Here is a 23,524-nt window from a genome sequence, read left to right on the forward strand (position 1 = left end):
TTTTCTCTTCTTCTTAGCGGTATGTGTTTTTGTTTTGAGTGTAAGACGTGTCTCAACTATCTGCTCTTATAGCTTATAGCTCCACAGCGCGCACGCTGCACGTCTTAAAACTTGCTATAATTAGTTTCTTGTAAGGGATTTGTATATATTTAACGAAAATTACACCTATTCTAGAAAACTTGACGTTGGTGTGTGATGTGTGATATACCGTGCCTACATACATGTAATAAAAGAGAATTAACAATAAGTTGAGAGCCAGTCTAGGCTCAGAATCGAGCAGCCCGTGCCACTAGAAGCGCGATATCATCTCCATCAGCAGCGATGACGAGTCTAGCGCATCCCTCTCGCCTAGCCTAGAGGAGCACAAGTCGACTCATGCTACTGATAGATTGAACTCTATTGGCCAACCAGATCTCGAAGCGAACGCAGCCCCGAGCCCGCGGGCAGGTGAGGACGCAGCCGAAAAAATCGGATACGGACGACGAGGCACATGAGGAGGCATACATCAGCGAGGACGAGGACGCAGAGGCTAGAGCCGAGGAAGAGGCCTTACGGTACACCTTCTCATCAAAGAATGCGCTCATGGCAAAGAAGTACGCCGCCCGGATGAGCCTGGACATCTTCAAGCGCGCAGCGTCCACATTCCATATGACCCTGACAGCTCTACGAACCAGAGAAGAGGAGCCACGCGTTGCCCTAACGTCCAGCATACTCATGTCGCCGGGATACACGGCATTCGCCCATCAAATAGTGGCGGTTACCGAGCTGTATATCGATGCATTTAGACCCAAGCGCGGCGGTATCTTGGCCGACGAAATGGGATCTGGAGAAACCCACACGGTCTTAGCAACATTCTGGATGAACATGCTGGCAGTAGCTCAGATACACAGCGGTATCCCCAACCTCGAGTTCCCGCCCATGTCAAGCGGGGCCGTCAATGGTGTCCCGCCCCGCGTTGGAGCCACGTTCATCTCCGCGAGCCCGCAAGGTTTGAAAGTTTGGCCACAAGCATAGTAGGCGAAAATGTTTGGACACAGCCCGGGGATGCGGGGATTCACAAAAGAGTGGCGTCCTAAGCTCATTATAATGCATAGCGACGGCGCAAGTTATGCAAGTTATGCACAAGAATTTGGCGGAGAAGAGAAAGGCATCTACTCTTCCATGAGCGCAAACGAGTGGGCAGAGATATTACCACAACCAGACTGGACCCGGTCGCGCGCGCCGATACAGCCGCCTCACCACACGAAGAGTTCCTAACCAGGAAGACGACCTCCGCTTTGCGGGACCCTTTACCTGGCCAAAGTTCGCGGGGGCTACAAAAACCCATCCTGCACCGACTAGTACCCGGTATGTCATTGTGTCCACCAACCAGTCATGGTGAAAGCACATTACATGCACGTGGAAGCGAAGCAAGAATTACATCCGCTTAGAGAACCAGTTGTCTAAACAGACCAACGAAGAGAACTAGAAACCACTGCGTGCCAAAATGAAAGATGAAATCGCAATGTGGTTCACGAAGAGGAGCGGCTGGGCTGACGGCCTTGGCCCTGCCCAAGCCCGGCGCCTACACACTGACCGTGGCAAGTAAGTCTGGAGGATATGCGACCTCGCGTACGCAGCTTAGATAGTCATTGACGAGCTACACGCTGCTGGCTCTGAAAAAACGCTGACTTATAGTGAGGTGGTTGAGGCATTTCGCCACAATCCCGACCAAGATACTTGGCCTGTTGTGACTGGCGTAACAGGCTCGGCTCTAGCTAATGGAGTTCATACTATGTACCATAGCGTTTGCGGTTCGTACATACTAGCCTGTCCGTTGCCCAGGACGCCCTGACACATGTGTCTCGCTGCAACCGGGTTTCTCGCAAGTGTTCAGACGTTAGAGCCATAGCACGTTGGGGCATGGTAGGGAACTGGGGCATGGTAAGGAACTATATGGCTATGCGCACAGCGGCCAACTGTGCTTGGTATCAATCTGTGGTAGAGCTGCTCTACGCAGTGCTCGTTTACGCCTAGCGTTGCATGGGCGCTTCGCCGCACCTGGCGTTGCCGGGATCAAAGGCCTGTGTGTATTGGATGGGCAGAGCTGTGCCGCAAATGGTAGACATGGCTATTGCGTTGTAGTTGCACATGGCGGTTTGGTCGTTGGCAGTCGCTATAGCCTAGCTGCGAATACATGATTGACTCTGCTTGGGTAGCTGGCGCTACTGTTAACTAACGTTGTGTCTGCTGTGTCCGCTGCGTCTAGAAGAGTAGCCTACGCTCTCAGACGCTGTCTCGGTATGCGAGCTCACAGCTGTTCCCGCTAGCGGTACCAGGGCTATTGATGCGAGTGGGTCTGTATCACGCCTGCTCTCGACAGCATGAAAGGGGTCCTCGCGGGTCTCTGCTGGAGAATGTATAGCCTCAGGGCTTGCTATTAAATCAGCTCCAAGAAGAGTGCTTCTAAAAACAGTGAGAGATGATGAGACGTGCATGCGACGTGGAGATCCGGATTCCTTATCTGGCTCATCTATCTGCCTATGACTGTGTAGTTCCTGTGTAGCGACATGCAAACCATCCCGCAGCTTCCGTGGTACCTCTGGGTAAGAGTCACTGCTTCTCTAGCATAGTTGGGACTTCACTACCCATGTAGAAGATATCGCCAATGTCATCATCTTCCAAACAACATACATAGATGCCCATCCTCATCCTCAGTTCCTTGGCCCTTACGATCAAACTTCTCAACGTCTGATCGGCAAGTTGCAGCTTTTCGCTGATATCACCTATAGTGTGCGCATTGAAGTCGAACCTGAATGCGACGTACTTCAGGTGTGGCAAGATAGCACACAAACTGCGTAAGGAGAATGGGTCGAGATTGTCCGTTTCGTCTTCTTCAATCTCCTCATCGCCGTCTTCGTCAAGCTGAACAATGCTGTCCAGATCTAACCCCACCAGCATCAGATACTGGAGGTTTGGTGGAAGCGCACTGTACATTCTCGGCAAGTCGACATTGAATGGACTCGACCATAGTAACTGGATATGAATTCTGGCGTACTTTATGCTCGTAAAATGCTCGAGTTCGGGCTGTAACGACTGCGGAATAGTCGGTTGGGTTCTGTCTTGCAGATCCATGTAGTCGAAATCGAGGTCAACTACCTGGAGCTGTGGAGAGCTCTGGCGAAGACCCCTAAAGAGCCTTCCATAGTCTTGCAAGTCACCCCGTGAAAAATCGCGCATTCGGAGGATACGGAGGCGGTGCAAATGGCCCAAGGATACCAGCCCCTCCAGCGCTGCCACCATGTTCATCCCCAGCAATGCAACCTCGACAAGCTGACTTTTGGTGCCATTGACCATAGCTGCAAGATCAAAGCTGACATCTGGATAATCCACGCCATAAAGGACTAAGCGCTGCAAGCTTGGGACCAGCGGTACTATTGGCAAACATGTGTTATGACTCTCGACGCGCCATACCAAGTTGAGAAGCTCGGGGAAGACTGGGCGACAACACGCGACCTTCGCAGATATGATGAGCCTGGTGAGTTCTAATGGCGTGCATTCGAGGCTTGCGCCAACCATCAACCACTCAATGGACTTGATCTTCTCCGCGATGCTGATTGCAAGTGCGAGCGAGGATGGACCAATCCTTTCTGAGGCATGAAGACTAGCACGACATTTCCTGTATGCCTCATCTATCTTAGGTTGCGCATTCTTGGTGATTCCAGTCAGCAGACCTTCCGGTAGACACTTCTCCAATATATCATCCACAATGCTACTGCCATTGCGACCTGTAGGTAGCGGAGACTTGTCTTGGGGACTGACTCCTTCGATCCGAATGCTTCTCAAATTTGTCGTACGGTAAGTTTTCTCCGGGTCGGTCATGCTTTGAAGCAGATTGAGGGCCGCAGCAGAACTAGGCGATGAGAGTTCAATGTCCTTGTACAGCGCTTGGAGAGCCTTCATATTGCTGCGACTGGTCTGGACAAGATGGTACAAGTCTGGGGTGGAAAGGCCTTCGTATACCATCAAAAGATGGTCAAGAGAAAGCTTGTAGAAGGGGCTTGCTGTGGAGTTTTGCAATGACATGGCTGTGGTCGCGGTCGCTATCGTGCTGAATAACTAGAGGTAGTAGCAAATTGTAATATAGTCTGCGGTTTACTGCCATATCCTTTCACACTTCATTGTAACGTAATAATAAAAGGTGAAAATGCCTGCGCAATAGTCACAAATGATTATTGGTCGCCAGCGCTGATGTTGGTATAGTGAACAATGAGGGTGAGGGCTCATAACTTACACCTCATCTAGGCTGCAACCGCCAAAGTGTGCGGTTGACTCGCAGCAACATTCGTTAATAGAGAAAGACGGTTCACCTAATCTTGCTAAGTTCTCTTGGCCAGATTTTGCCTATAGCGACTGTTGTGACTAGCAGAGGCAAGCGCGAATCAGGATCGGTAATGGAAGTAGTATCGAGGCGCACGCTTGAGTAAGCTATGCCAGCGTGCTCGTAAAACCCTGATCCCCTGCCATCTGTGCAAGCAGCAGCATTCATGTATAGAAGCCTGTGACGGTCATTGCCTCTATGGCAGCGATGCCCACGCTCCTTATCGGTACTGGCTATGGGCGCTGTAGTCCAAATAGATCTGGTCAAGAGTGTGTCCTTTGGCGATTACTGCATGTTTCCTGGTGCAATGCCAACCACTCTCTTGCAGATAGAAGGCTTGAGACGCGCGATGAACAGCGTTGAGTTGTAGCTAGAGATTGCGTTAGTGCATTTGCAGCGAAAGCAAAAGGTGAGATAACTAGACCAGCATGACGGACAGCAAAGTGTAAAAAGCTGCAGGCATGGGGCGCATATACTAATGCGCGCGCTTGAAGGTGGAATGTTGAAGCGCTACAGGCTTGCGCCCTCTGAAGAAGATGTCATCGAACTCCGGTCGCTGTCCTGCCGGCTTCTGTCGGCCAGGTGAGACAGGTCGAACGCGAACGGACGCGTATAGCGATGCATTAAGGTGTCAAGAAGACAATTTTTGCTGAGAATTTCCCTGCTCACTTTGGGGACTGGGTAGCGCTCTTGGGAAATAGCGTAAATGGAGTCTGAGAAGTGCTTGCAGCGCAGGTTCGAATACTGTAGCAATTACAGTTATTGCGGGTCGATGAGCGGTGAGAGAAAGGTGGTATGCAAGTGACAAGTAGCTACTCGGTAATAATTATCGATAAACGAAGCCAAAAGGACGTAAGTGGCTAACGGGTAGCGGAGTATATGGAAAATCAGTCGAGAATAACACCTTGTCTGCAATTCTTGAACGTGGGGGTCGTTGTCACGAGACTACGATTCAGCGACTTCAGGTTTTTCTCTACCCGTTATTGGTCGTCTCATGAGTAGAAGGCCATTTGGGAAGGTGTTATTTTTCTGATTGGGATCAATACAACTTTCTAGATTCGGGATGGGGACCTGGACTCCCTGCACTTGATGGCCCCAAGCTTCAGGCCTCACGTTTGAATCTCTACGTGTACATAATAGTGTGGGCAGAGCCGTACTATAGGCGGTATGCGGAATCATGGCCCGTCATCTAGAACTCGCACTTCGCTGACACGAAACAACCACACTTCCGCTTCTCCTTTCCAGTTATTAATATCCATTTTTGCTGCGAGTTGCCTTGCTGCGACTTGTGTCTTTGCGAAAGAGCACGTATTTTGCTGCCGCAGTGATCACCTGGGCGTCAGATTCTTTACTATCACCCTTCTCCTCTTCCTCCTCCTCCTCCTCCTTAGACCTACTTGGCTCCTCTTAAGTCTCCATACCGCTATCAATCACCTCCTCCGTGTTCGACCGCTCTTGGAGGCTGCCCGCCGCCTCGCCCCTGCCAACTTTATCGGACCCGGCCTGACTGTCATCGACACAGTCATCGTTGTCGTTGGTAAGATCGATAACGTTAGTATAGCTAGGGGTGTACAGAAACTGCTTTGTCGAAACTTCTTTTTGGGCTGAAGCAGAGTTGCCCTTGCGCAATCGCCTTTAGCTGAAAGTCCAACACCCTTATTTCGAATGTAGGGCATGATTGAAAACCATCCACATAAATGTTATTGCTGTGCAGCGAAAGCGAGACAACAGACTACAGTAGCGAGCACCTCCCAGAAGACCATCAATTCCAGGCTCAATACCTTCCCCGAGATCCCGTTGATAAGAGACCACCAATTGGGAGGGATGAATTTCGGCAATACCTCCGCCCGTGTGGTAGCTATTGCATCTGGTCTACGCTGCCCTTGTTCCGACACCGATGCTCTTGTCCCCATGAAGCTACCCACAAAAGGAAGCGAATCCCAAGGAAGACATCGCGACTGGATACTAAAGCGGTGCCACAGGATCCTGCATATGCCATCCAAGCGGCATATGAACTTTCCCTGCCGATGGTTTTAATCTACTATATCATATCAGTTCTCGCCTGGTTTGGGTTTTTGGCTTGGTGGTTGGGACTGTATCCCAATGACCTATCAAATGGATCGGTCCCGTTGACGATTTTCCTGAACGTCATTCCGTCGTTCATGGCTCTTTTAGGATGTCAGAAGCGTGTTTGAAATGGAAGCGTGATAGGCTTACAACCAATCGTGTGAGAAGCCAGTGTATTCTACCCCCAAGGTTTAATTAATTATTGTTTCTAGACCATGTTGTCCCTTTCAATCTCCTACTGTGGCTATTTGGCGAAAGCGAACTCTTTCCAAGTACACGGCGTGAATCTGAACACAAGCCCATTAGACACTACACGCACATCACTTTAGGATGCAGAAAGAACACAAATGGACAGGCTTCAATGTTGATGCAAAATTTTGTGATACGAGAGGTAGCAGTCGACCGGTTCCTAGGTACGCTAATACACAGACCCCGTACTCCTCCCAGCCGTTACACTTCCTCGATATAATCGTCTTCCCAATGCTCTCGACTGCCATCGTCCTCGTCCTCCTGATTTACCTCTTGCTTCATCGCCTGCTCCGACTGGTGTTTGTATTCCCGCTCGTCTTTAGCGTTGCTGTCTACAGTCTGGAGCTCGAGTTCTGCAACTTCAAGTCGTAGCTTGGCAGCTTCAACCTCAGCTTTCGCCTTCTCCAGTTCAGCCATGGCGTTGCCGTAGTCTCGAATAGCTGTTATGCGATTGTTCAGCTTGTTGATGCGATGCTTGCTGCAGTGGGATGAGATTTGTTTGTCGCCATTACGGCCGGTAGAGGAAGACGAACTCTTGCGTGGAGCCTTTGCGATTGGTTAGCAATAACGGGTGAAAAGAAAGGATACGTTACTTGCCATCGTGTTAGGCACGAGCGAGGAAAGTGGCTGGAAAGTAGAAGTACCAGTTGAACAGTCGAGTGGTTGATCCGAGGGATTACGTGGGTGAAAGCTATTGCAGCTACAAGATATGCCTGCGCAGCTGAACCCTGGAGGTGAAAGCGCGATGTTACTGTTTTTGGGAGCGGCCTGGCCAATCAGGCGACGAGATAATGGCGTTCACCAACGAAAATAGCGGGGTTTTTGCTCTCATCTATCATGCGAACTAGTGCTGTATCGTCGGTTAGCTCTACTCTGCCCCAAAATCGACAACGCGTCCTCCTCCTCCTCTTCATGATTCTGGTTACCCCTCACTCAGGAAGAGACATGGTGATAGTGAGATACCTAGCGTTGTATAAAATCATGGACGAGAGCGAGTCATTGCAGCATCACTATGTAGTGAGGGCAAAAGTTGCTCTAGTAATCAAAACTACTATCATGCGCGCTTGCGCCATCACTCCGCGACTGCTTACCTGCACACCTGCTCGATCGCCGTGTATCCACCACGATAGTTGGCCTATCTACTAAATTCGTCGGTCCAGGCTTCAAAGATTATGACGTCTATAGGAATCTTGGCCTCAACCCACACGTCGTACACGTCTGCAATATCGATGACTTGAAGAAGTTCGCGAAGAAAGCCCAGATGATGATACACCCAGATCGTTTGCTTAGAGAGCACGCACTTGGCCACACTAAACGGACTCGTCGACTACCTCTCGTCACTGGAGCCACGCAAACAAAACGCTGCGCTTAAAGAGCTAAACGAACGCGCTCGTGATGGTTGGCGAAGTACTTGGAGCATTTATAACGAGATTGGCGCCTGGAAACCGCATCAACAGACGAGGGGCGGATTACACGCCTCTTCACCATTGCAAGGTAAATACCGACTCTTGGATTTGTGGCAAGTTCATTAGATATGAGACTGATCGATCGCTACAGATAGTTGCTCTCATCAGTCGACAGAATCACAAGAGCATCGCCGCCTTCAGAACACATGTCCAACTCCAGACTCAGCCCGGCCTGCCAGTCACCAAAGCGGAGAGGAACCCATAGTGATCAGCAGTGATGAAGAGGAAGACTTTTCAGAACCCTGCTCTGCGCCGCGACCACCTGCCGGGCCCCGATACCAGCGTGCTCGATTTCAAGATCATCTCAGGAACTCAGGGACTCAGGCAAACTTTAGATACACGATGAGCGAGGAGGACTTGGTGGAACTTGGTCGTCGAATACAGGGCCTGAAGAAAAGCGGCTCGGGTCTAATCGTCGTTATCGGAATGGTACGAACGCGTAGCAATCTCGAGCGCGATACCATTCCAGAATACGTGGTCACGGCAGGATTGTTCTCTACGGGAGCTTTGGCTGTGAGGGTTTGGAATCAAGACATACAGATGGAAAAGTTGCCGCCGTGGGGCAAGAAGAACCGGAGGGTCATGGATCGTGAAGATTTCCGTGGGCTGGGCTACCAGTTTTCTCCCTTCAGTTCCATGTCCAACGAAAAACTCATTGGGTATTTGCAGGGCATACGCATTGGCCGTAGCCTCGATTCATCCTAGCATCTACGTAGCGAGGTATCGGCCTTTGCCAACTTCTTCCATAATACTGAGGACGTATAGAGGTCAATAGTACGCTAGGCAAACCCTTTCATTCCGTGCCTTTTCCTTTGCTATCCCAAGGCGCCCTGCTACCTATCTTATGGTCGCCAAGAAGCAGGACCACCCTACGATCGAAAATAAAAGTTCTACCAAAAAGAAAATGAAGCAAAAGTGCATAATCAAACATAGACAAGATACGTTGCTCGAATTCGTACGACTAACCCTCACTCGATTGTAACCATGCCTATCCTGCATTCCGCCCACTACCTGTTTCCGACTACTCTTCACGACATAGATTTGCCAAACAGCGTTTTTCGGAGTATCAATAGCAGCATCATGGCGTATAATTGAAAGATGTCTTAAAATCTTGCTCCAAAGCCCTCGAGCAAAGAAGCCTCTACATCGTCTCCTGCAAGCCCTGGCCAGGGGACATGGGAGCCACTGGATCGTGTTCTGCTGTATTCGGCTCTTTCCATCCGGGGCAGGGAGCCAGGTCAGACATGTTTCTGTGGGCTAGATAGATGGTAAGTCGTTTTGTCATTCTCGAGTCAGAGTCTCTGCTTAACTACACAATATAATGTGAACTAAAAATAGAGTGACTGATATATGCGGTCGAGTAGGACGCGCGAGCCAGATTCGAGGGCAGATTGCAAAGGAATGAGGAGCAAGCTGGTCGCAGAAAGAGAGCTGGTGGAGTTATAGAAACAGGGTTGCCGGGCGCAGCTAGCTGCCTTGACGAGCGGGCCGTCGGATTGATTGCAGTCGTATCAGCAGCCTGCATCAGGAAAGGGTGAGATTCCTTGCAACGTTATCACGAGTGGTATAGAGGACGCGTTACCTTGGGTGGCGATATCACGATACTCAGCCACGCCCCATTCACTGCTATAAAGACCACTCTGTCGCTCGCGATGGTCGTGCAGGGAGGCCAGGGAGGGGGGACAGTATTCAGGACTATTCACTTGGGGGGCTAACATCCTCCCTGTCAGCAGGAAATCCCGCCGCGCAGGAATATCTCCATTTTCGACTGCTCAGTTTATCAACTATAGAGTGTTGTTCTTTTAGTTAAATGTATGTTTTTCTTTGAAATAGTTTCTCGAGAATTGTACAATGCGACACAAAAAATACATATATGCTCCTTGCTATCGATCATTTTTTGCGCGACGCGTCCTTAGCGCAGCAGCGTCATACCCTGCAAAAACATGACCAAGGCTTAATGTCTACGACTTGGAGGCCGGAATATATTGCTCAGGATGTACACGAATAGCTCTAAGACATAGTTGAGCTTATGAAGTGATATAGCCAGCTGAGGCTGATGGCAGGCATAGCGTTAGAGTGGGATCAGAACAGCATATGAATAACGAGGTTCGGAGCCCAGTTATATGACCAACTGGCTTTACCTCTACATGCTACATTGAGATCAAAGCATTAGTTACCTAATAACTTACCACCAGACTACAGATCCGTTTTCCTGCGTACCCATATACAAGCAATCTCTCCAGCCAAATCTTCTCCCTATCTGCTCATCCACTTTGTACTTTGTCGCACCAACAGCAATAGCAACAGCAGCAGTTGCAGACTCGCCTGTGGCGATTGTCCTAGTAAAAGTGTCTCAAAATAAAGGCAGGCCGCCCCTCAGCCCACCAAAATCCAAAAAGTCAAAAAGAAGGGACGACTTTGTCCAAGTGGTGTTTTGAACGCGAGACCTCCGGCTCCAGAGCCTCGGGCTCTAAGGATCCAAGGCTCCGGCCTTCAGTTTCACGTGTCGAATCCAAAAGATTGGTAGGGACCCTTTGGCCTTGAATTACAGAACAACGAAACCATGGACGTGCTCTCTAATGGGCTTCTGCCCATTGGCCTCCGGCTTCACATGTTGAAGCCAAAAGGTTGGTAGGGGCCCTACCTAAGACTCAGAATTACAGAACAACGGCAACATGAACTTACTCGCCAATGGGGTTCTGCCCATTGGGCGGTCAAGAACGAACAGAGAACACTCTGACATCGTCGAACCGTGGTTGTGATGAGGACACAAAGCGCAAGGCAGCAGCACACTGCCTACATATACCTGCTCTTCTTCTGCTCTTGTGAACTACATCTCCAGTTCGGCAGTACTTATCATCAAGCGAATCACCAAGCGGGAAATCTCCAAGACACTTCGGCAGCACGCATCAACAGCGTCGCCCACCGAGAGATCCCCACCACTTGCCCATAAACCTTCAAGACTGTAGGTTATCCATCACTGTCTCGCCAGGCCGGCAGCAGCACCAACCCACCCACTGTCAAACAACTAAGGCAGCAACCTTCCAACACGATGACTAGCCGACAGGAAATCGATTGCTATCTATACTAGCTTACGTCATTGTTGTTTGCTGCCCACACGGCACCTTCCAAGCTTCATGTGGCCGTCGTGCCGGCCTAGTTAGTTTGCGCGTCGACGCGTGTTTGTCTCTACCTTGTCATCTTGTCTCTCCATCACCACTTACATTGCACATCTTATCTCATTACCTTTTCGTTTCTCTTACCCTCTCCAAATCGCATAACACTCTGAGTGATTCTGTTTGCGACAATAACAGTCTGGCACGATATTGGTAGCTGATATGTCTCCGAGGATGCCTACGCAATCGCAGTCGTTGATCATACCGTCTAAGCCGATAGGTAAAGGACTAGATGGCTTTCGCAATTATTTCAGATCGATATGCGAAGACATCGGTGTTTCCAATTCCTCACAAGCACTTGACCATGTGGACTATGAAGGTATGTAGTACAGGCTGAACATTTCTACTGCACTTCCAACACGTACTAGAAAGCCAGAATTTGTTAGTCAGTCTTCTCTCTGCTTTGCAAGCCCTCCCGGCCGCTCGAATTCTGCAGTGCCGAAACGGAAGCGGGACCCTCTTTGAAGGCCTTTTGAAGCTCAATGCACTGGTCAGCTTTGATAATTTCGACGTCGAACGGATACGACCTCTACTCGATGCAATCATCAACAACCAGTCCGATGAGGTTATCTGGGCCAAAGTAGACGAAGCCGTCACCAAATCCACGCCGCCGCCGCCGCCCCCTTCTTTGTCCGTCCAACAAACACTGCTGTCGATCAATACAGGCAGCTTCGCGAACTCGTCCGAGCACCGTAAATACGTGGATAACATACTGAAAGAGGAGTTAGGACACCTGTATGTTGGCATACCTGGATTCTTCGACGCGTTCTTGGGAGACGTGCCAGAACTAGGAACAGCGGCACAGGTTGTGTTTGATACCTGCAAGGAAGGACACAGTCCACTGTACCGTGTGGAGAGCGGCTGGCAGGGCTGGCCTGAAGGGGCGAAGGAGAAGGATGTCTTGAACTGGTTTGCACTACTTCTAGACCAGTTTCAGCACATTGCGTATGAGCGCCTTGCAATACCCCAAAGTCCACGGCGACCGCTGGCACAGCCCCATAAGCCCTTGCAAGGCTCTACAGCCACTCGCAAGCTAGATATCGGTTTTGTAGATGATCCGGACGCTGGCGTAGACTCGAGATGCCGCTGGTCGCAAATCCTTATACCTGGAGAGCTGAAGAGCAACCCCTCAGCCGACAAAGCGTCCAAGGCGTGGCTTGACCTGGGCCGATACGCCCAGGAGGTGTTCGCTACACAAGATAGCCGCCGCTTTGTTCTTGGCTTCACTCTCTGCGGACCCTTCATGCGGCTGTGGGTGTTCGACCGACTTGGAGGCATCGCCTCTAAGCAGTTCAACGTCAACAAAGATGGACTACAGTTTGTGTCTGTAATGCTTGGGTTGCTGTGGATGAACAAGGCGCAGCTGGGGTTCGACCCAACTATCGTCACAATTGGAGACAAGCGGTATATCCAGATTGAACGTGAGAATGGGAAAGAGCGCCTTATCATTAACAAGGTTATAAAGAGGGTGCCCTGCGTCGCTGGTCGGGCAACGACCTGCTGGAAAGTTACCCGAGAAGAAGACCCAGACACGCCACTTGTTGTCAAAGATTCATGGCAGTATCCAGAGCGGGACGAAGAGGGTGAGATGCTACACGAAGCGACAGAGAAGGGGGTGGTGAACGTCGCGAGGTACTTCCACCACCAGACGGTGCGTGTAGGCAATCAAGATGATGACATCTGTGCAAACGTACGGAAAGGGCTGGACATAACGAAGGCAACGAACTACATGCCACAAAGGCAGATGCCGCTGCTAAACAACACTGGACGCCGGGCGTCGCGGAGAGACGGGAGCAGCAACGTGGCCGGAAGGAAGCGACCTTCGAGCTCCATAAACACCCCACTGCCGCCCAGCAAGCGCCTTCGCTCGAGCTCTCCAGAAAAACCTGCGATTGTCAATAGGGTCCACCGCCGTGTCATCGTCCGCGACTACGGAGAGGCCATCTACAAATCAAGCTCCCCAGCCATGCTGCTTACTGCATTAGAGCAATGCATTCACGGATATGAGTCATTACACACACAAGGCGGTATACTCCAACGCGACATATCACCAAACAACCTCATGGTGAACGAGGATGCCGGGAACCCGTCGTCGTGGCGCGCGTTCTTGGTCGATCTCGACCTTGCGATCAAGGAACGGCGGGAGATGTCTTCAGGGGCATGCGCGAAGACCGGCACGCGACCGTTCATGGCCATAGGATTGCTCTTAGACGAACAACACTCGTTCATGCACGACCTTGAATCATTCTTCTGGGTCCTATTCTGGGTGTGTGTTCACTATGATGGGCCTGGCAAAGACATCGGGCCAACTGAGTTCGAATGTTGGAATTACGAGAGCAGTAAAAAACTAGCGGAGCTCAAAAAAGGTCTGATTTCTGACGAGAGTGATTTTCTGAAGACTGTTGAGGCTAGTTTTACGACTTACTACAAACCACTCGCTTTTCACGTCAACGAATTACGGAAGAAGGTATTTCCTGGTGGCGAGAGATGGAGAGTTGCAAATTGTAATCTGTACTCGGAGATGAAGACGACACTTCGGGCAGCACGAGATGCATTAAACTACTCCGTAGTGAAGGTATAAAGAGATAATTATATCATTCAGTATGCTTTGGGTGTTTTTTGATGATGTACTGTCGTATGTAACTAACCCTAGCTCTATCTAAGCTGGTGAAAGTGCACATGTCAAGCCAACAAACACCATGGCTATGATATATATCCTCATGAATGTTACAACTTAATAACATAACTAGTCCAGTAACTATCTCGGCTGCATTGAACACATTGGACAATTCAATCGGCCAAAGCTACATAGATATTTAGCATGATCCTGCGTAAGTCGTAGGCTGTGGCTATACCCCGATATCTGAGATCTCTTTCCTTAAAAAGACACTAACCTGCACCTACGTCAAGCCATCTGGTTCCTTGCTATTCTCCAGAAATCCCCCGCGAATTCACCACCCTCTTCCATATACTTGATAAAGTCATCACACTTGCCAATAGTGTCAATCTCGCACACAATATACTCGACCACGAGTTTCCTCAGGTCATCGGTAGTTTCGTCGCCGCTTCTATCTGGTAGATCTGGGTTCGAGTACGTATATCTCGCGAGCTCAATGATATCTCCAACCCCATTTTTGTGCAAATCAAAGCTCATGAGCGTCTTCTGCAGCTTTTGGAGGGTTAGCGATTTAAGCGACATTATCAGACGTAGATGTGCAAAGCAGTAAAGTCGTGCATGAGCGAGAAGGACTGGCGCGCAATTGTGGTTTGCAGCACGATTGCGTGGGGATTCGCAGTTTTGTAGGATCAGATTCTTGGGGCTATTATCGTCTGCTAAGTCATCGTTTTTGTTATTTTGAGAGCTTGGTTCCGGCAGGAGTTCTTCCCATCGAGGTATCGTATAGTCGCCACGGTAAGCGTACTCGCAGAAACGGATGAAATCGTCAACACTGACATCTTTCATCCTCGCACATCGCGTCTCCGATTCCTGCATTCCGCCGTTGACAAGTGCATCTAGATGCTGACTAGTAGCAGCAATCGCAGCCGCATGTACTACGATTGGCTTTCTCTCCTTACCAACAAAGAAGGTAAACTGAGGTGATTGGATAAAGCTGCTGAGTTTTAGCTAAATCGGGGTGGCATGGGAGATTAAACCCACTCTTCGAAGGTTGGAGCCATTTGTACATGGCAGATTTTAAATGACTTCTGCACAGCAAAACATCGAAAAGTCGATTGTCGACTTGAACTCGCTGTGTATGAGAAGCTGGAGAAGACGAGAAGATATGGTGTTACACGGCAAGCGCGGCTACGTGCTACGCGTTGAATTGATGTCAAGGGTTTAAGAGACCTCAAGTGTGCCCCAATACAGATTGATCACATTTATTGAGAGTTAAATAACATCCTTTTAAGTCATGGCCGACAATACGCTGCTGACTGATGTCTGGCGGTTATGACAAGATGATTGTACCACGTAGCTAACATTAGTGCAGTGTGGACAATAATTGTGGCCTCGCCTTATGTACAGCCTCTAGCGATTGCAGCTTCACCCCTGTTGGCAGCGTTCCAAAAGTCCAGTCATCAGAAGATCAAGGATTGATTAATCACACGATGATTCTGCTGCTGACTTCCTGTACTAAGCTACATAAGGTGGGCCTGCTCAAATCCGTTGCGCAGCTGTGTGTAAGGGCGAAGCCGCAATCGTTAACGACTGTATCTGAGTTAGGGAGCAATATTTTAACTAGGTTTTAGGTTGAGTTCCTCATAGCAATGAAATTCTTACAGTAAACCAATAGTCATAAATAAGAGAACACCTTTGAGCACAAGTTAGGCCTTCGCGGAGAAGCCAATCAAATAGCGCAACTGAACATTAATTCTGATCGCGACGTTACGCAAAGTTTATACTGATAGTCATGGTATGTATGTAAGATAGAGTAGAATACCATTTAGTAAAGCGTATACTTATAATCACCGTCAGCATCAGCGTCAGGGTTATGCCTCAATCTGAGAGTACTTATGCTTTAGTCCGCTTACTCAACAGGTTGCTAATTAACACTCAAGTTAATGATTCTTTGTACTTTCGAGCCAGAGAGGGCACTGTACTTCGAATGGCCGAGGATTGACCGTAGCTGTATTCTATGTGCTGCCTGTCACTAGACTAGCTTCTAGAGCCGCAAAAACCCAGTATTGCGCACCATCCTTAAATGGCATCGAGTAGTTCGTAACAAGATGACTTATGTCAAAAGTAAAAGTTTAAGTGCGAAAGGTGTCAATCCATCGGGTTAGTCATCAGTGTGAGACGCGTGCCAACTGGTTCGACATTCATAATACTGTAGCAGCTCGTCGGAGCTGTGTGAGGTTGTTTGAATAGCTGCCGAGTAGCTGATCCAATAGAAATCTAATGTCGTCATGGCAGCGCAATAGTAGCTGCGCGTTAGGGAAAATCTCTGATCTCATCCGCGCTGTTGCATAAGCTAAACTGCATTAAGATCTGCAGGCCTCACAGCTCCGATGCGCTCTAACCTTAGCTAGGGGTTCTTTCGAATGCCAACTTTTCTGTCCTAGGGCTGATGCACATAGCGCCGTTAGGGAGCTTTGGGCCAGGATAACCCCGCCCTCTCTCAACCATTGCCAACGCCAGTTATTACCTGTGAGAAGGTGCTGGTTGTAACAAACAACAATGACGTAAGCGTTAGCAAACTATAGATAGTCACCTCCCATAGAACTCCAATGATCACTCTTACTCCTCACTTTCAACTTTTCATTACTAACGCAATTGAACTGATAAATAAGATACGTCCAGGTTATCTGCACTATCTAGTTATGTTGCAACTGTTTTCTATCATGAAGAGTAAAGAATACGGGTTTGTTCGAAGCCCAAGGGGAGAAGCCCTTTTCGAACTAAGGGCGCCGGCCATAAAGAGGAACAGAGGCTGGTTCTTTGTGAAATAACTGTCGAGATGAGATGGACGATAGGCTATGATATAGTGAGACTAATCAACCATGTAACTGATTAAGCCAGCCTTTTGTCCAAGCAAGAAGGATCGTTGCGCTTAGAGTATTTCACAACCATGTTCTTCATGGAGGGAAAGAAATGCTTCTCCTGTTGATCAGCCTCCATGTCTGCCAAGATCATCGCCCATAGCTCCCCCCATTGGATCCATTCGATCTCGACGTGCTTATGCGGCTCCATCACCTGTCGTGGGGATATAACGTTAGCGTTTCCAGCTAAGTTTTCCAGGAAATCTGACTTGTAAGAGGAAACAAGGTAGCAAATGACAGGGGCGACAAGAAAGAAGCGACTGGAAGGAGAATTCAACCAACCTGGAGAGTCTGATTGGGATCAGTTTGTTCGAGGACGAAGAAGTTGCAGCGCCATAGAACCGGAACCGGATGCGCTTTAGTGAATGCATTAAAGAATACGGTGGAGCGTTGCAAGACGTATACACTCGACAAGGACAGTGTGCGGTTATGAAGAAGCGAACCGGTAGCGATGATGGTGAAGGTGAAGAGAACAAGTCAGTAGCCAGCTGCGTGATGATGGGCATGGTCATGATACGGCAAATCGGCGCATGACTGATATACACAACAGCGGGCAGATGATCCATGTTCAAAGCGTGGCAGGGACGAGGGCAGGTTTTTCAGAGCGGGTGCAGCGGTTGTGGATAGGAAGGGGCTTTGACCTTTCGCTGCGATCGTATCATGGATATGGAGAGCGTGCAGGCACACCTGGAATAACCCAGGGCTTTGTGTAGTCGCCCAGACTACACTCATGCCAGTATTTGCTTCATTTTTACATAGACATACATTTTTTTTATTCGAGAAAAGGGATTTGGTAAGTAACGTTCTTAGTAACCTAACTATTGGCCTCCAGTTTAATGTTGTCATGTTAGAGGACACTTTCACGAGATGTATGTTCCAATGCTGTATAGTAGTAGTTAGGCTAATCTCATCAACACGTTGCCCAGTGTCTAACAACGATAAAAGTCGATCTAGTTTATTGAAATCCCTTTCATAGTTTCTATCCCATGCTCTAATTCCAAGAAATAAAGACACCAAATGAAATGAGAAGAGATGAACTATCCAAGGTTGCGGGGGAAAGCCGTCCAGATAAAATACAGAAAAAAAAGTGTCCTTGGCATTAGGATGCTTTGCTGCTGACCCTGAATGTGTGTGTGGGGTCGTCATACGAGATCCATCGGTCATGCTGGATTTCGGTTAGAAAAGATGAGATAGAGAGAGAAGACATCGGGCTTACTTTTGCAAGTGCGTATCCGAGCCTCAGGATTCTGTTGGTCCGGTTCCTGGCAGTACTTGCGTGTTCGATATATCGTTCTTCCTCGTCGCGCTCTCTATCGAACCAATTCTTGGGGAAGAAGCCATGGGTCCAGATCAGGCCTCGAGAAAGGTAGTCTTCTGGAAGTGGCAGCTCGTCTGGCCTTTCATCGCCGGCTGGAAACAGATTCTCAGCGAGTAAGTTGGTGGGCGATGGCTGATGGATCTGGGTTTCTGTTTCCAGTAACGTATTGAGAAAGGCGATGACTTCGGTCCAAGGAATATCGTCGAAGCAAATAGAAATGTATCGATTGGAAATAAGCGATACAATAAAAGCAAGCTTGGTGTTGACGTGAGAAAGCACGTTCTTGTCGCCTACTCGGCGCAATGCAAGAGCGAATGTATCGTTGAAGAGAAGCCGGGCGTTCTTAAAGATGAGTCGCTTAGTAAGTTGCGCAAGCTTCCCACTAATTTCGTCCGGAGTAGCAGAAGGCTGAAGAGGATCTGGTTGATCGATCGCTGATGTTTTAGGAGCGACTGAGACAGACTCTTTGGCCTTCTCAGAGAGCTCAATGAGGAAAGCTTGACGTAGTGCGTTGTCGTCAACACCGAAATCGAACCAACCTGCGATATTAGTAACGGCGATCCAAACGCCCTGGTCCTTCCACTTTGCCGTAACCCGACCAATATGATCGCTAAGGCTCTCCAGGAACTCGGCTTTTGCGCTCAAAAATTCTTCTGTTGTCTGCTCCTCCTTAACCGAATCGCCCACAAACTGCAGGCCATGTGCTTTGATGAAACACGCGTCAATCGGAAGGGCTTGCGTGAAGCTGGCCTTGCTGCATCCAAGAATCGGGTTCAAAAGCGTCATGATTGACTCGCGTGCGCTTCCAAACGGCTTGACGCAAGTCAGCGACCGGGAGTAATAGTACATCTGCTGGAGAGCATTCGGTCTCGCAAGGATGGCGAGGTGGTGATAGAGCCGTCCAGTCATCGGGTTTTTGTCCGCTGCCTTCGTATACCAGGATCGTGCAACACCAGCCCAGGTATCGCGATCGCGCATATCCTCGTCCTCGATAGCCATACGGTATCTGCCTAGATCACCGAGACACTCTATCCACGTATCTTCGAAAGCCGGAACGGTCTTACAGAGCAAGGCCACTATTAGGTAGGCCCAATGCATAAACTCCAACATATGTTTCTTATTGTATGGTTCACGCGTTTGAAGTGACTCCAAGAATGAATGAATACCATGTTGCAACATACGCGCCGGCATGGAATGGTTAGCCGCCAGATTACGAAGTTGTGGTGGAGCAGACGGATGGTGAGTGATAAGGAAAAAATGGAGATGCTCAAGAAGCAGCCGACGACGTGAAATCATCAGTGTTTCCCAATAGTCATAAGGTGGCGTTGGATCTTTCACAGCCGCCGCTTGGGTGTGTTCAACACTTTGGCACTTTTCTTCTAGCGCAGCAAGCTCCATGTAGGTTAAATATGCTTTCGATATAAGCGTCTTCTTCAAAATTGGCTGAGAGTATACCGGTATAAGGGAACCAAGAGTATCATCCAAGTTACTAGCAAGAACCTGGGAAGAGGCTTTTTTGCTCTCTTCAGAGCGGCCCTCTTTATCCGCCCGTTTGTGACTGAAAGGACGGGAATCTTGGGCTGAACTCTCGGCACTGTCTAGTTCGAGATTTTCGATATGGTTGCATGCAGTGCTGTTTTCCTCATTTCCCTGCTCCTGAGGGCATCTCGAAATTTTTAAAGAACCGCCACTTTCCATCTTGCGACTAGATGTCCAGATGCGCTGGCCAGACTGATATCTTTGCCTGCTGATTTGGCGAGTATATAGCGGGTTTGTGCAGCGTGTGGGCACACTTGAGGTAAACGTGCGTCGGAAATTTTCAGATTGGACAAAGCCAGTAAAGGCCAGAAAGGAGTTGACAAGAAAGTGGTAGAGAGGGCGTGGTTGAGGCCGGGTATGATGTTGTCGACTACAGACAAAGGCGAGTTTTTCTTGGTTGAGGCAAGAATTAGCAAAGTATGGATGAAATGCTTGGTTGATATCGCTACAGAAATATCACGTGTGCCCTGCCATCACTGGAACTTTTTGGCTCTAAATAATGAACAAGCAGCTTTGGGGTCCGCCCTCTAGGCAATAAGGCGGCCAAGCAAAAAAGAAGGCAACCGTAATTTCATGAAATCCTCCAGGTGCATGCAGGCTGCCTAGCGCACATGCCACTTCCTTACCGGTCGAGTCTTTCTAAAACTACGGCAGGACTGGAGCAACGTGTCTGTTGACAATACTACGTCGACCTGGTATACGCAAACATCGTTCGCTGGCTCGAGAGTTCAAGGCAAACGTCTCGCCAGTAGCTCCTGCTGAATGGAGAGCACAAGCATGAGCGGCGTTGGGTTTCTCTCCTTGATGGTGGCTACCTTATCAAAATAGAATAGCGTGATATATAGCCGGCGTCGCCGCCTAAACCAAGTAATTACTCTTAGACCCCACATTTTACGAAAATAAAGAAGTGGGAGGACTCGTGGAACAGGTGCAGGGGAGATAAGGTGGCTGTGGAAAGGCAAACGTGATCGGTCTCAAGCGCACGAGAAGAAGATCTCAACGCCCAGGGCGAAATCGAGAAAAAAGTTCGTGCGTAAAGTTCCTCCCTGTGTATTAACCCAAGCGAGTCGCTAACGCCCCACCACTACATCTACATCAACACGTTATCACAGTTTTTTATCACAGTCAATAAACTATTGCGATACACTAAATTAATTGTTAGAATTGCTACTATCACTTGCACTATCTATCTTAACTACGCAGGTACGAGCGTTGTGTCCAGTCTGCTTGCAACGCCCGCACCGCCGCTCTCCTCGCACCCTCTTTGACGCACTCTCACCATCACCACGACTGCTACCCGCCTGTTTAGCTAATACTTCTTGTACTTTGCCGATAGTAAGAGTCTCTTCTGTCCGTACGTATCGCCGCTTGCGGCTTTTACGCTTATTTAACTTATTAAGAGCCGCTCAAAGCGTACCCATTTCCTCCATCATAAGCGTTATTTTATGTGCTATTTGCTAGGCCCCCTTACTTAGCTGCGCGATCTGCTTAGTAAGTGAATTGGCAGAAGACCCACGGCGTTTTCTCACGCTCTTTTGAATGAGACCAATTTGAGACTTAACTTCGCGCGCGTTGCGTGGTGTCTGCGCCTGCCAGGCGGCTACCTGTTGCGGTGATTGTACAGGTGTCTGCACCACCACATCAAGCTTAGATAGCACAGCCTGTGGGTCGTGTGGGACTAGACCAGCGCCTCTAAAGCTAGCTTGGATATTCTCCTTCGTGATAGACTGCTCAAAAGCAGTCTTAAAGGCTGGTAGGAAGGTCTCTTTGCTGATATAGTGGGTGCGGTTGCGTGCTAAGCCTGAAATAGCGTCGCCATACTTGCGCTTCAACGGCGAGAAGCAGGCGACGTCAAGGGGCTGCAACAGGTGAGACAAGTGCGCAGGCATGCAGAGAAGCACAATATTCTTCTCCTTGCAAAGATCTTGGAAATCAACAGAGCAGTGGCTCTTATGGCCATCGATAATGAGCAGTCGATACCCACCCACAGTAGAGCTCTTTGTATAGGTATCAAAGTGCTCTAACCAGGCAAGACTAAGCTAATTATTCGTCTAGCTATTGGGACTGACTTTAAGAACCTAGTTGGCAAGCAAATCCTTAAACTAGACGTTAATAAGCACCTTGCCCGCAAAGACAACGAAGGGTGGTATTTGGCGACCTAACGCGCCCACGCCTAGGATTATAGTAACCCACTTACGGATGCCTAGCTGTATCTGCTTTTTTTTCCTATATTCTTTTAATGCTGTAATAACTAACTATAATAAAATCTTGCCTATTATAAAGCCAGTCTCGTCAAAGTTGTGGATATCGTCGTCCACAATACCCCACTTCTGCCTTGTCGCCTGGACTAAGTCGAACCAGCGCTGGATAGCCACTGGATCCTCGCAGGCGGCTCGCTGGTGATTATAGGGACGGCTCCAGCGCGTACGGAGCTCAGGAGTCCGCTTAACGAAGTTGTCAACCTAGTTCTTGCCAACAGGGTTGCCACCACGCTCCTCTAATAGTTTATTAGCCATTACTCAAACGTCAAGCTTTGTAGGCGCAAATCCTCGCGCAGACTCTTCAAGAATACGCTCAACTATAGCCTCCTCTTCTAGCTTATCTAGACGCTTCGATTTCGGCTCGCAGTCGCGTCAAGGGCGCTTTCTAGCGCGTTGATCAGATAGAGTTCTTTGTAGGACGTTGTAGATAGTAGTAGCATAGTTTACACTCTAAACACGTTGCGACTAGACGTTAAAAAGAGCAAGTTAAAGATTAGATTTAGAATATATTAATAGACAGTTGCGTTGTTGAGACATCACGCGTTATAGTGATGAAGTTAATGGGCTGGTGGGGCGTTAGCGACTCGCTCGGGTTAGCGACTCACTTGTGAACCACGTCAGTTCAATTTTTGTTCTTTTTCAAATAGGTAATTAGCTAAAGATGCTTATAAAAATATAAGTTACGCTAAACAGTAGTTAAAAGGCTAATAGTTAAAAGGCTAGTAGTAAGAGCACTTGATAAGCTAGTAAAAAAAGCGCTTAAAGAACTTCTAGGAAAAGAAGTACTAAAAGTAAAAGTATTATCGTCGTGGAGCGTTATTCACCTCCAGCTGCGTAGGTGCTCTGTGGCTATACAGGTTCTATTACGAGTAGTCTAATAGTTATTCTAACTACTACTATAGTATAAAGGCCTATATTCTAATAGGTATTGAGAGAATATAATTATATATTTTTTTGTGTTGATGTTGTCTGTCTCTGTACTATTTCCTCCACTCCCTAGTTTTATATCCGTCTCCTAGCGCTGTCTAACTACCTTTCAGCTACCAGGATATACCTCCTAGTTGCTCCACTACACTATAAGTAAGCTACTTAGTAGTAAAAGTAGTATAGCTAGCTTAAGTAGTTTATACTAAATTATAGATATTCTTCAAGGTACTAAAAACATAATATAAAGCCATCAAGAGCTTTAACTACTCTTATTTAAACTAGCTTTTGAGTTTTGAAATATATATTATTTGTATATAGTAAGTGTAGTAACGAAAATTACTAAAAGTAAAAGTAATAGTAAGAGAGTTGAACTTAACTGTAAGGGGCTGCGCTCTGGGGAGCAATCGCGAGGTATACAAGAGGTTGTATTCGATAGAGAGCTATAGAGTCTACTTGCGTGGTGTTTATTTACTTGTCGGAGAAAGGTTGCACCGAGTGTCTGAGCGCGTCGTCTGGGCGCCGCTCAGGCCTCGCACAGATGCCGGGTTGCAGAGTAAGACCTGGCGTCTGCTGCTTGACCGAGATTCCATCGAGGAGCTATCCAAAGGGCGTTCAGCCCGTTA

The 23,524-nt window shown here is 48.5% G+C and overlaps 7 protein-coding genes across 7 annotated transcripts; 3 read left to right on the forward strand and 4 right to left on the reverse strand.

The window, feature by feature from the left end:
• Positions 1-582: 582 nt before the first annotated feature.
• SETTUDRAFT_21768 (uncharacterized protein) lies at positions 583-1,257 on the forward strand (the record flags this gene model as incomplete). Its single annotated transcript, XM_008030521.1, has 2 exons — positions 583-1,013; positions 1,095-1,257. The coding sequence occupies 2 exons, from the start codon at positions 583-585 to the stop codon at positions 1,255-1,257; spliced, it is 594 nt and encodes a 197-aa protein (XP_008028712.1).
• Positions 1,258-2,592: 1,335 nt separating this feature from the next.
• Positions 2,593-4,065, reverse strand: SETTUDRAFT_33401 (uncharacterized protein; the record flags this gene model as incomplete). Its single annotated transcript, XM_008030585.1, has 1 exon — positions 2,593-4,065. One exon carries the CDS (start codon positions 4,063-4,065, stop codon positions 2,593-2,595), a length of 1,473 nt encoding a protein of 490 aa, XP_008028776.1.
• Positions 4,066-6,877: 2,812 nt separating this feature from the next.
• On the reverse strand, positions 6,878-7,276 carry SETTUDRAFT_33402 (uncharacterized protein; the record flags this gene model as incomplete). Its single annotated transcript, XM_008030586.1, has 2 exons — positions 6,878-7,222; positions 7,265-7,276. 2 exons carry the CDS (start codon positions 7,274-7,276, stop codon positions 6,878-6,880), a joined length of 357 nt encoding a protein of 118 aa, XP_008028777.1.
• A 1,208-nt stretch (positions 7,277-8,484) lies between these two features.
• SETTUDRAFT_21771 (uncharacterized protein) lies at positions 8,485-8,847 on the forward strand (the record flags this gene model as incomplete). The annotated part of the gene is made up of 1 exon (XM_008030522.1): positions 8,485-8,847. The coding sequence occupies one exon, from the start codon at positions 8,485-8,487 to the stop codon at positions 8,845-8,847; it is 363 nt and encodes a 120-aa protein (XP_008028713.1).
• A 2,633-nt stretch (positions 8,848-11,480) lies between these two features.
• Positions 11,481-13,899, forward strand: SETTUDRAFT_94346 (uncharacterized protein; the record flags this gene model as incomplete). Its single annotated transcript, XM_008030713.1, has 2 exons — positions 11,481-11,641; positions 11,691-13,899. 2 exons carry the CDS (start codon positions 11,481-11,483, stop codon positions 13,897-13,899), a joined length of 2,370 nt encoding a protein of 789 aa, XP_008028904.1.
• A 324-nt stretch (positions 13,900-14,223) lies between these two features.
• SETTUDRAFT_33405 (uncharacterized protein) lies at positions 14,224-14,996 on the reverse strand (the record flags this gene model as incomplete). Its single annotated transcript, XM_008030587.1, has 2 exons — positions 14,224-14,929; positions 14,977-14,996. 2 exons carry the CDS (start codon positions 14,994-14,996, stop codon positions 14,224-14,226), a joined length of 726 nt encoding a protein of 241 aa, XP_008028778.1.
• A 2,959-nt stretch (positions 14,997-17,955) lies between these two features.
• SETTUDRAFT_94405 (uncharacterized protein) lies at positions 17,956-19,872 on the reverse strand (the record flags this gene model as incomplete). Its single annotated transcript, XM_008030714.1, has 2 exons — positions 17,956-18,021; positions 18,073-19,872. The coding sequence occupies 2 exons, from the start codon at positions 19,870-19,872 to the stop codon at positions 17,956-17,958; spliced, it is 1,866 nt and encodes a 621-aa protein (XP_008028905.1).
• Between the last annotated feature and the right edge of the window lie 3,652 nt (positions 19,873-23,524).

The sequence above is a fragment of the Exserohilum turcica genome, assembly GCF_000359705.1.
Source record: "Exserohilum turcica Et28A unplaced genomic scaffold SETTUscaffold_5, whole genome shotgun sequence".
Classification (NCBI taxonomy): Eukaryota; Fungi; Ascomycota; class Dothideomycetes; order Pleosporales; family Pleosporaceae; genus Exserohilum; species Exserohilum turcicum.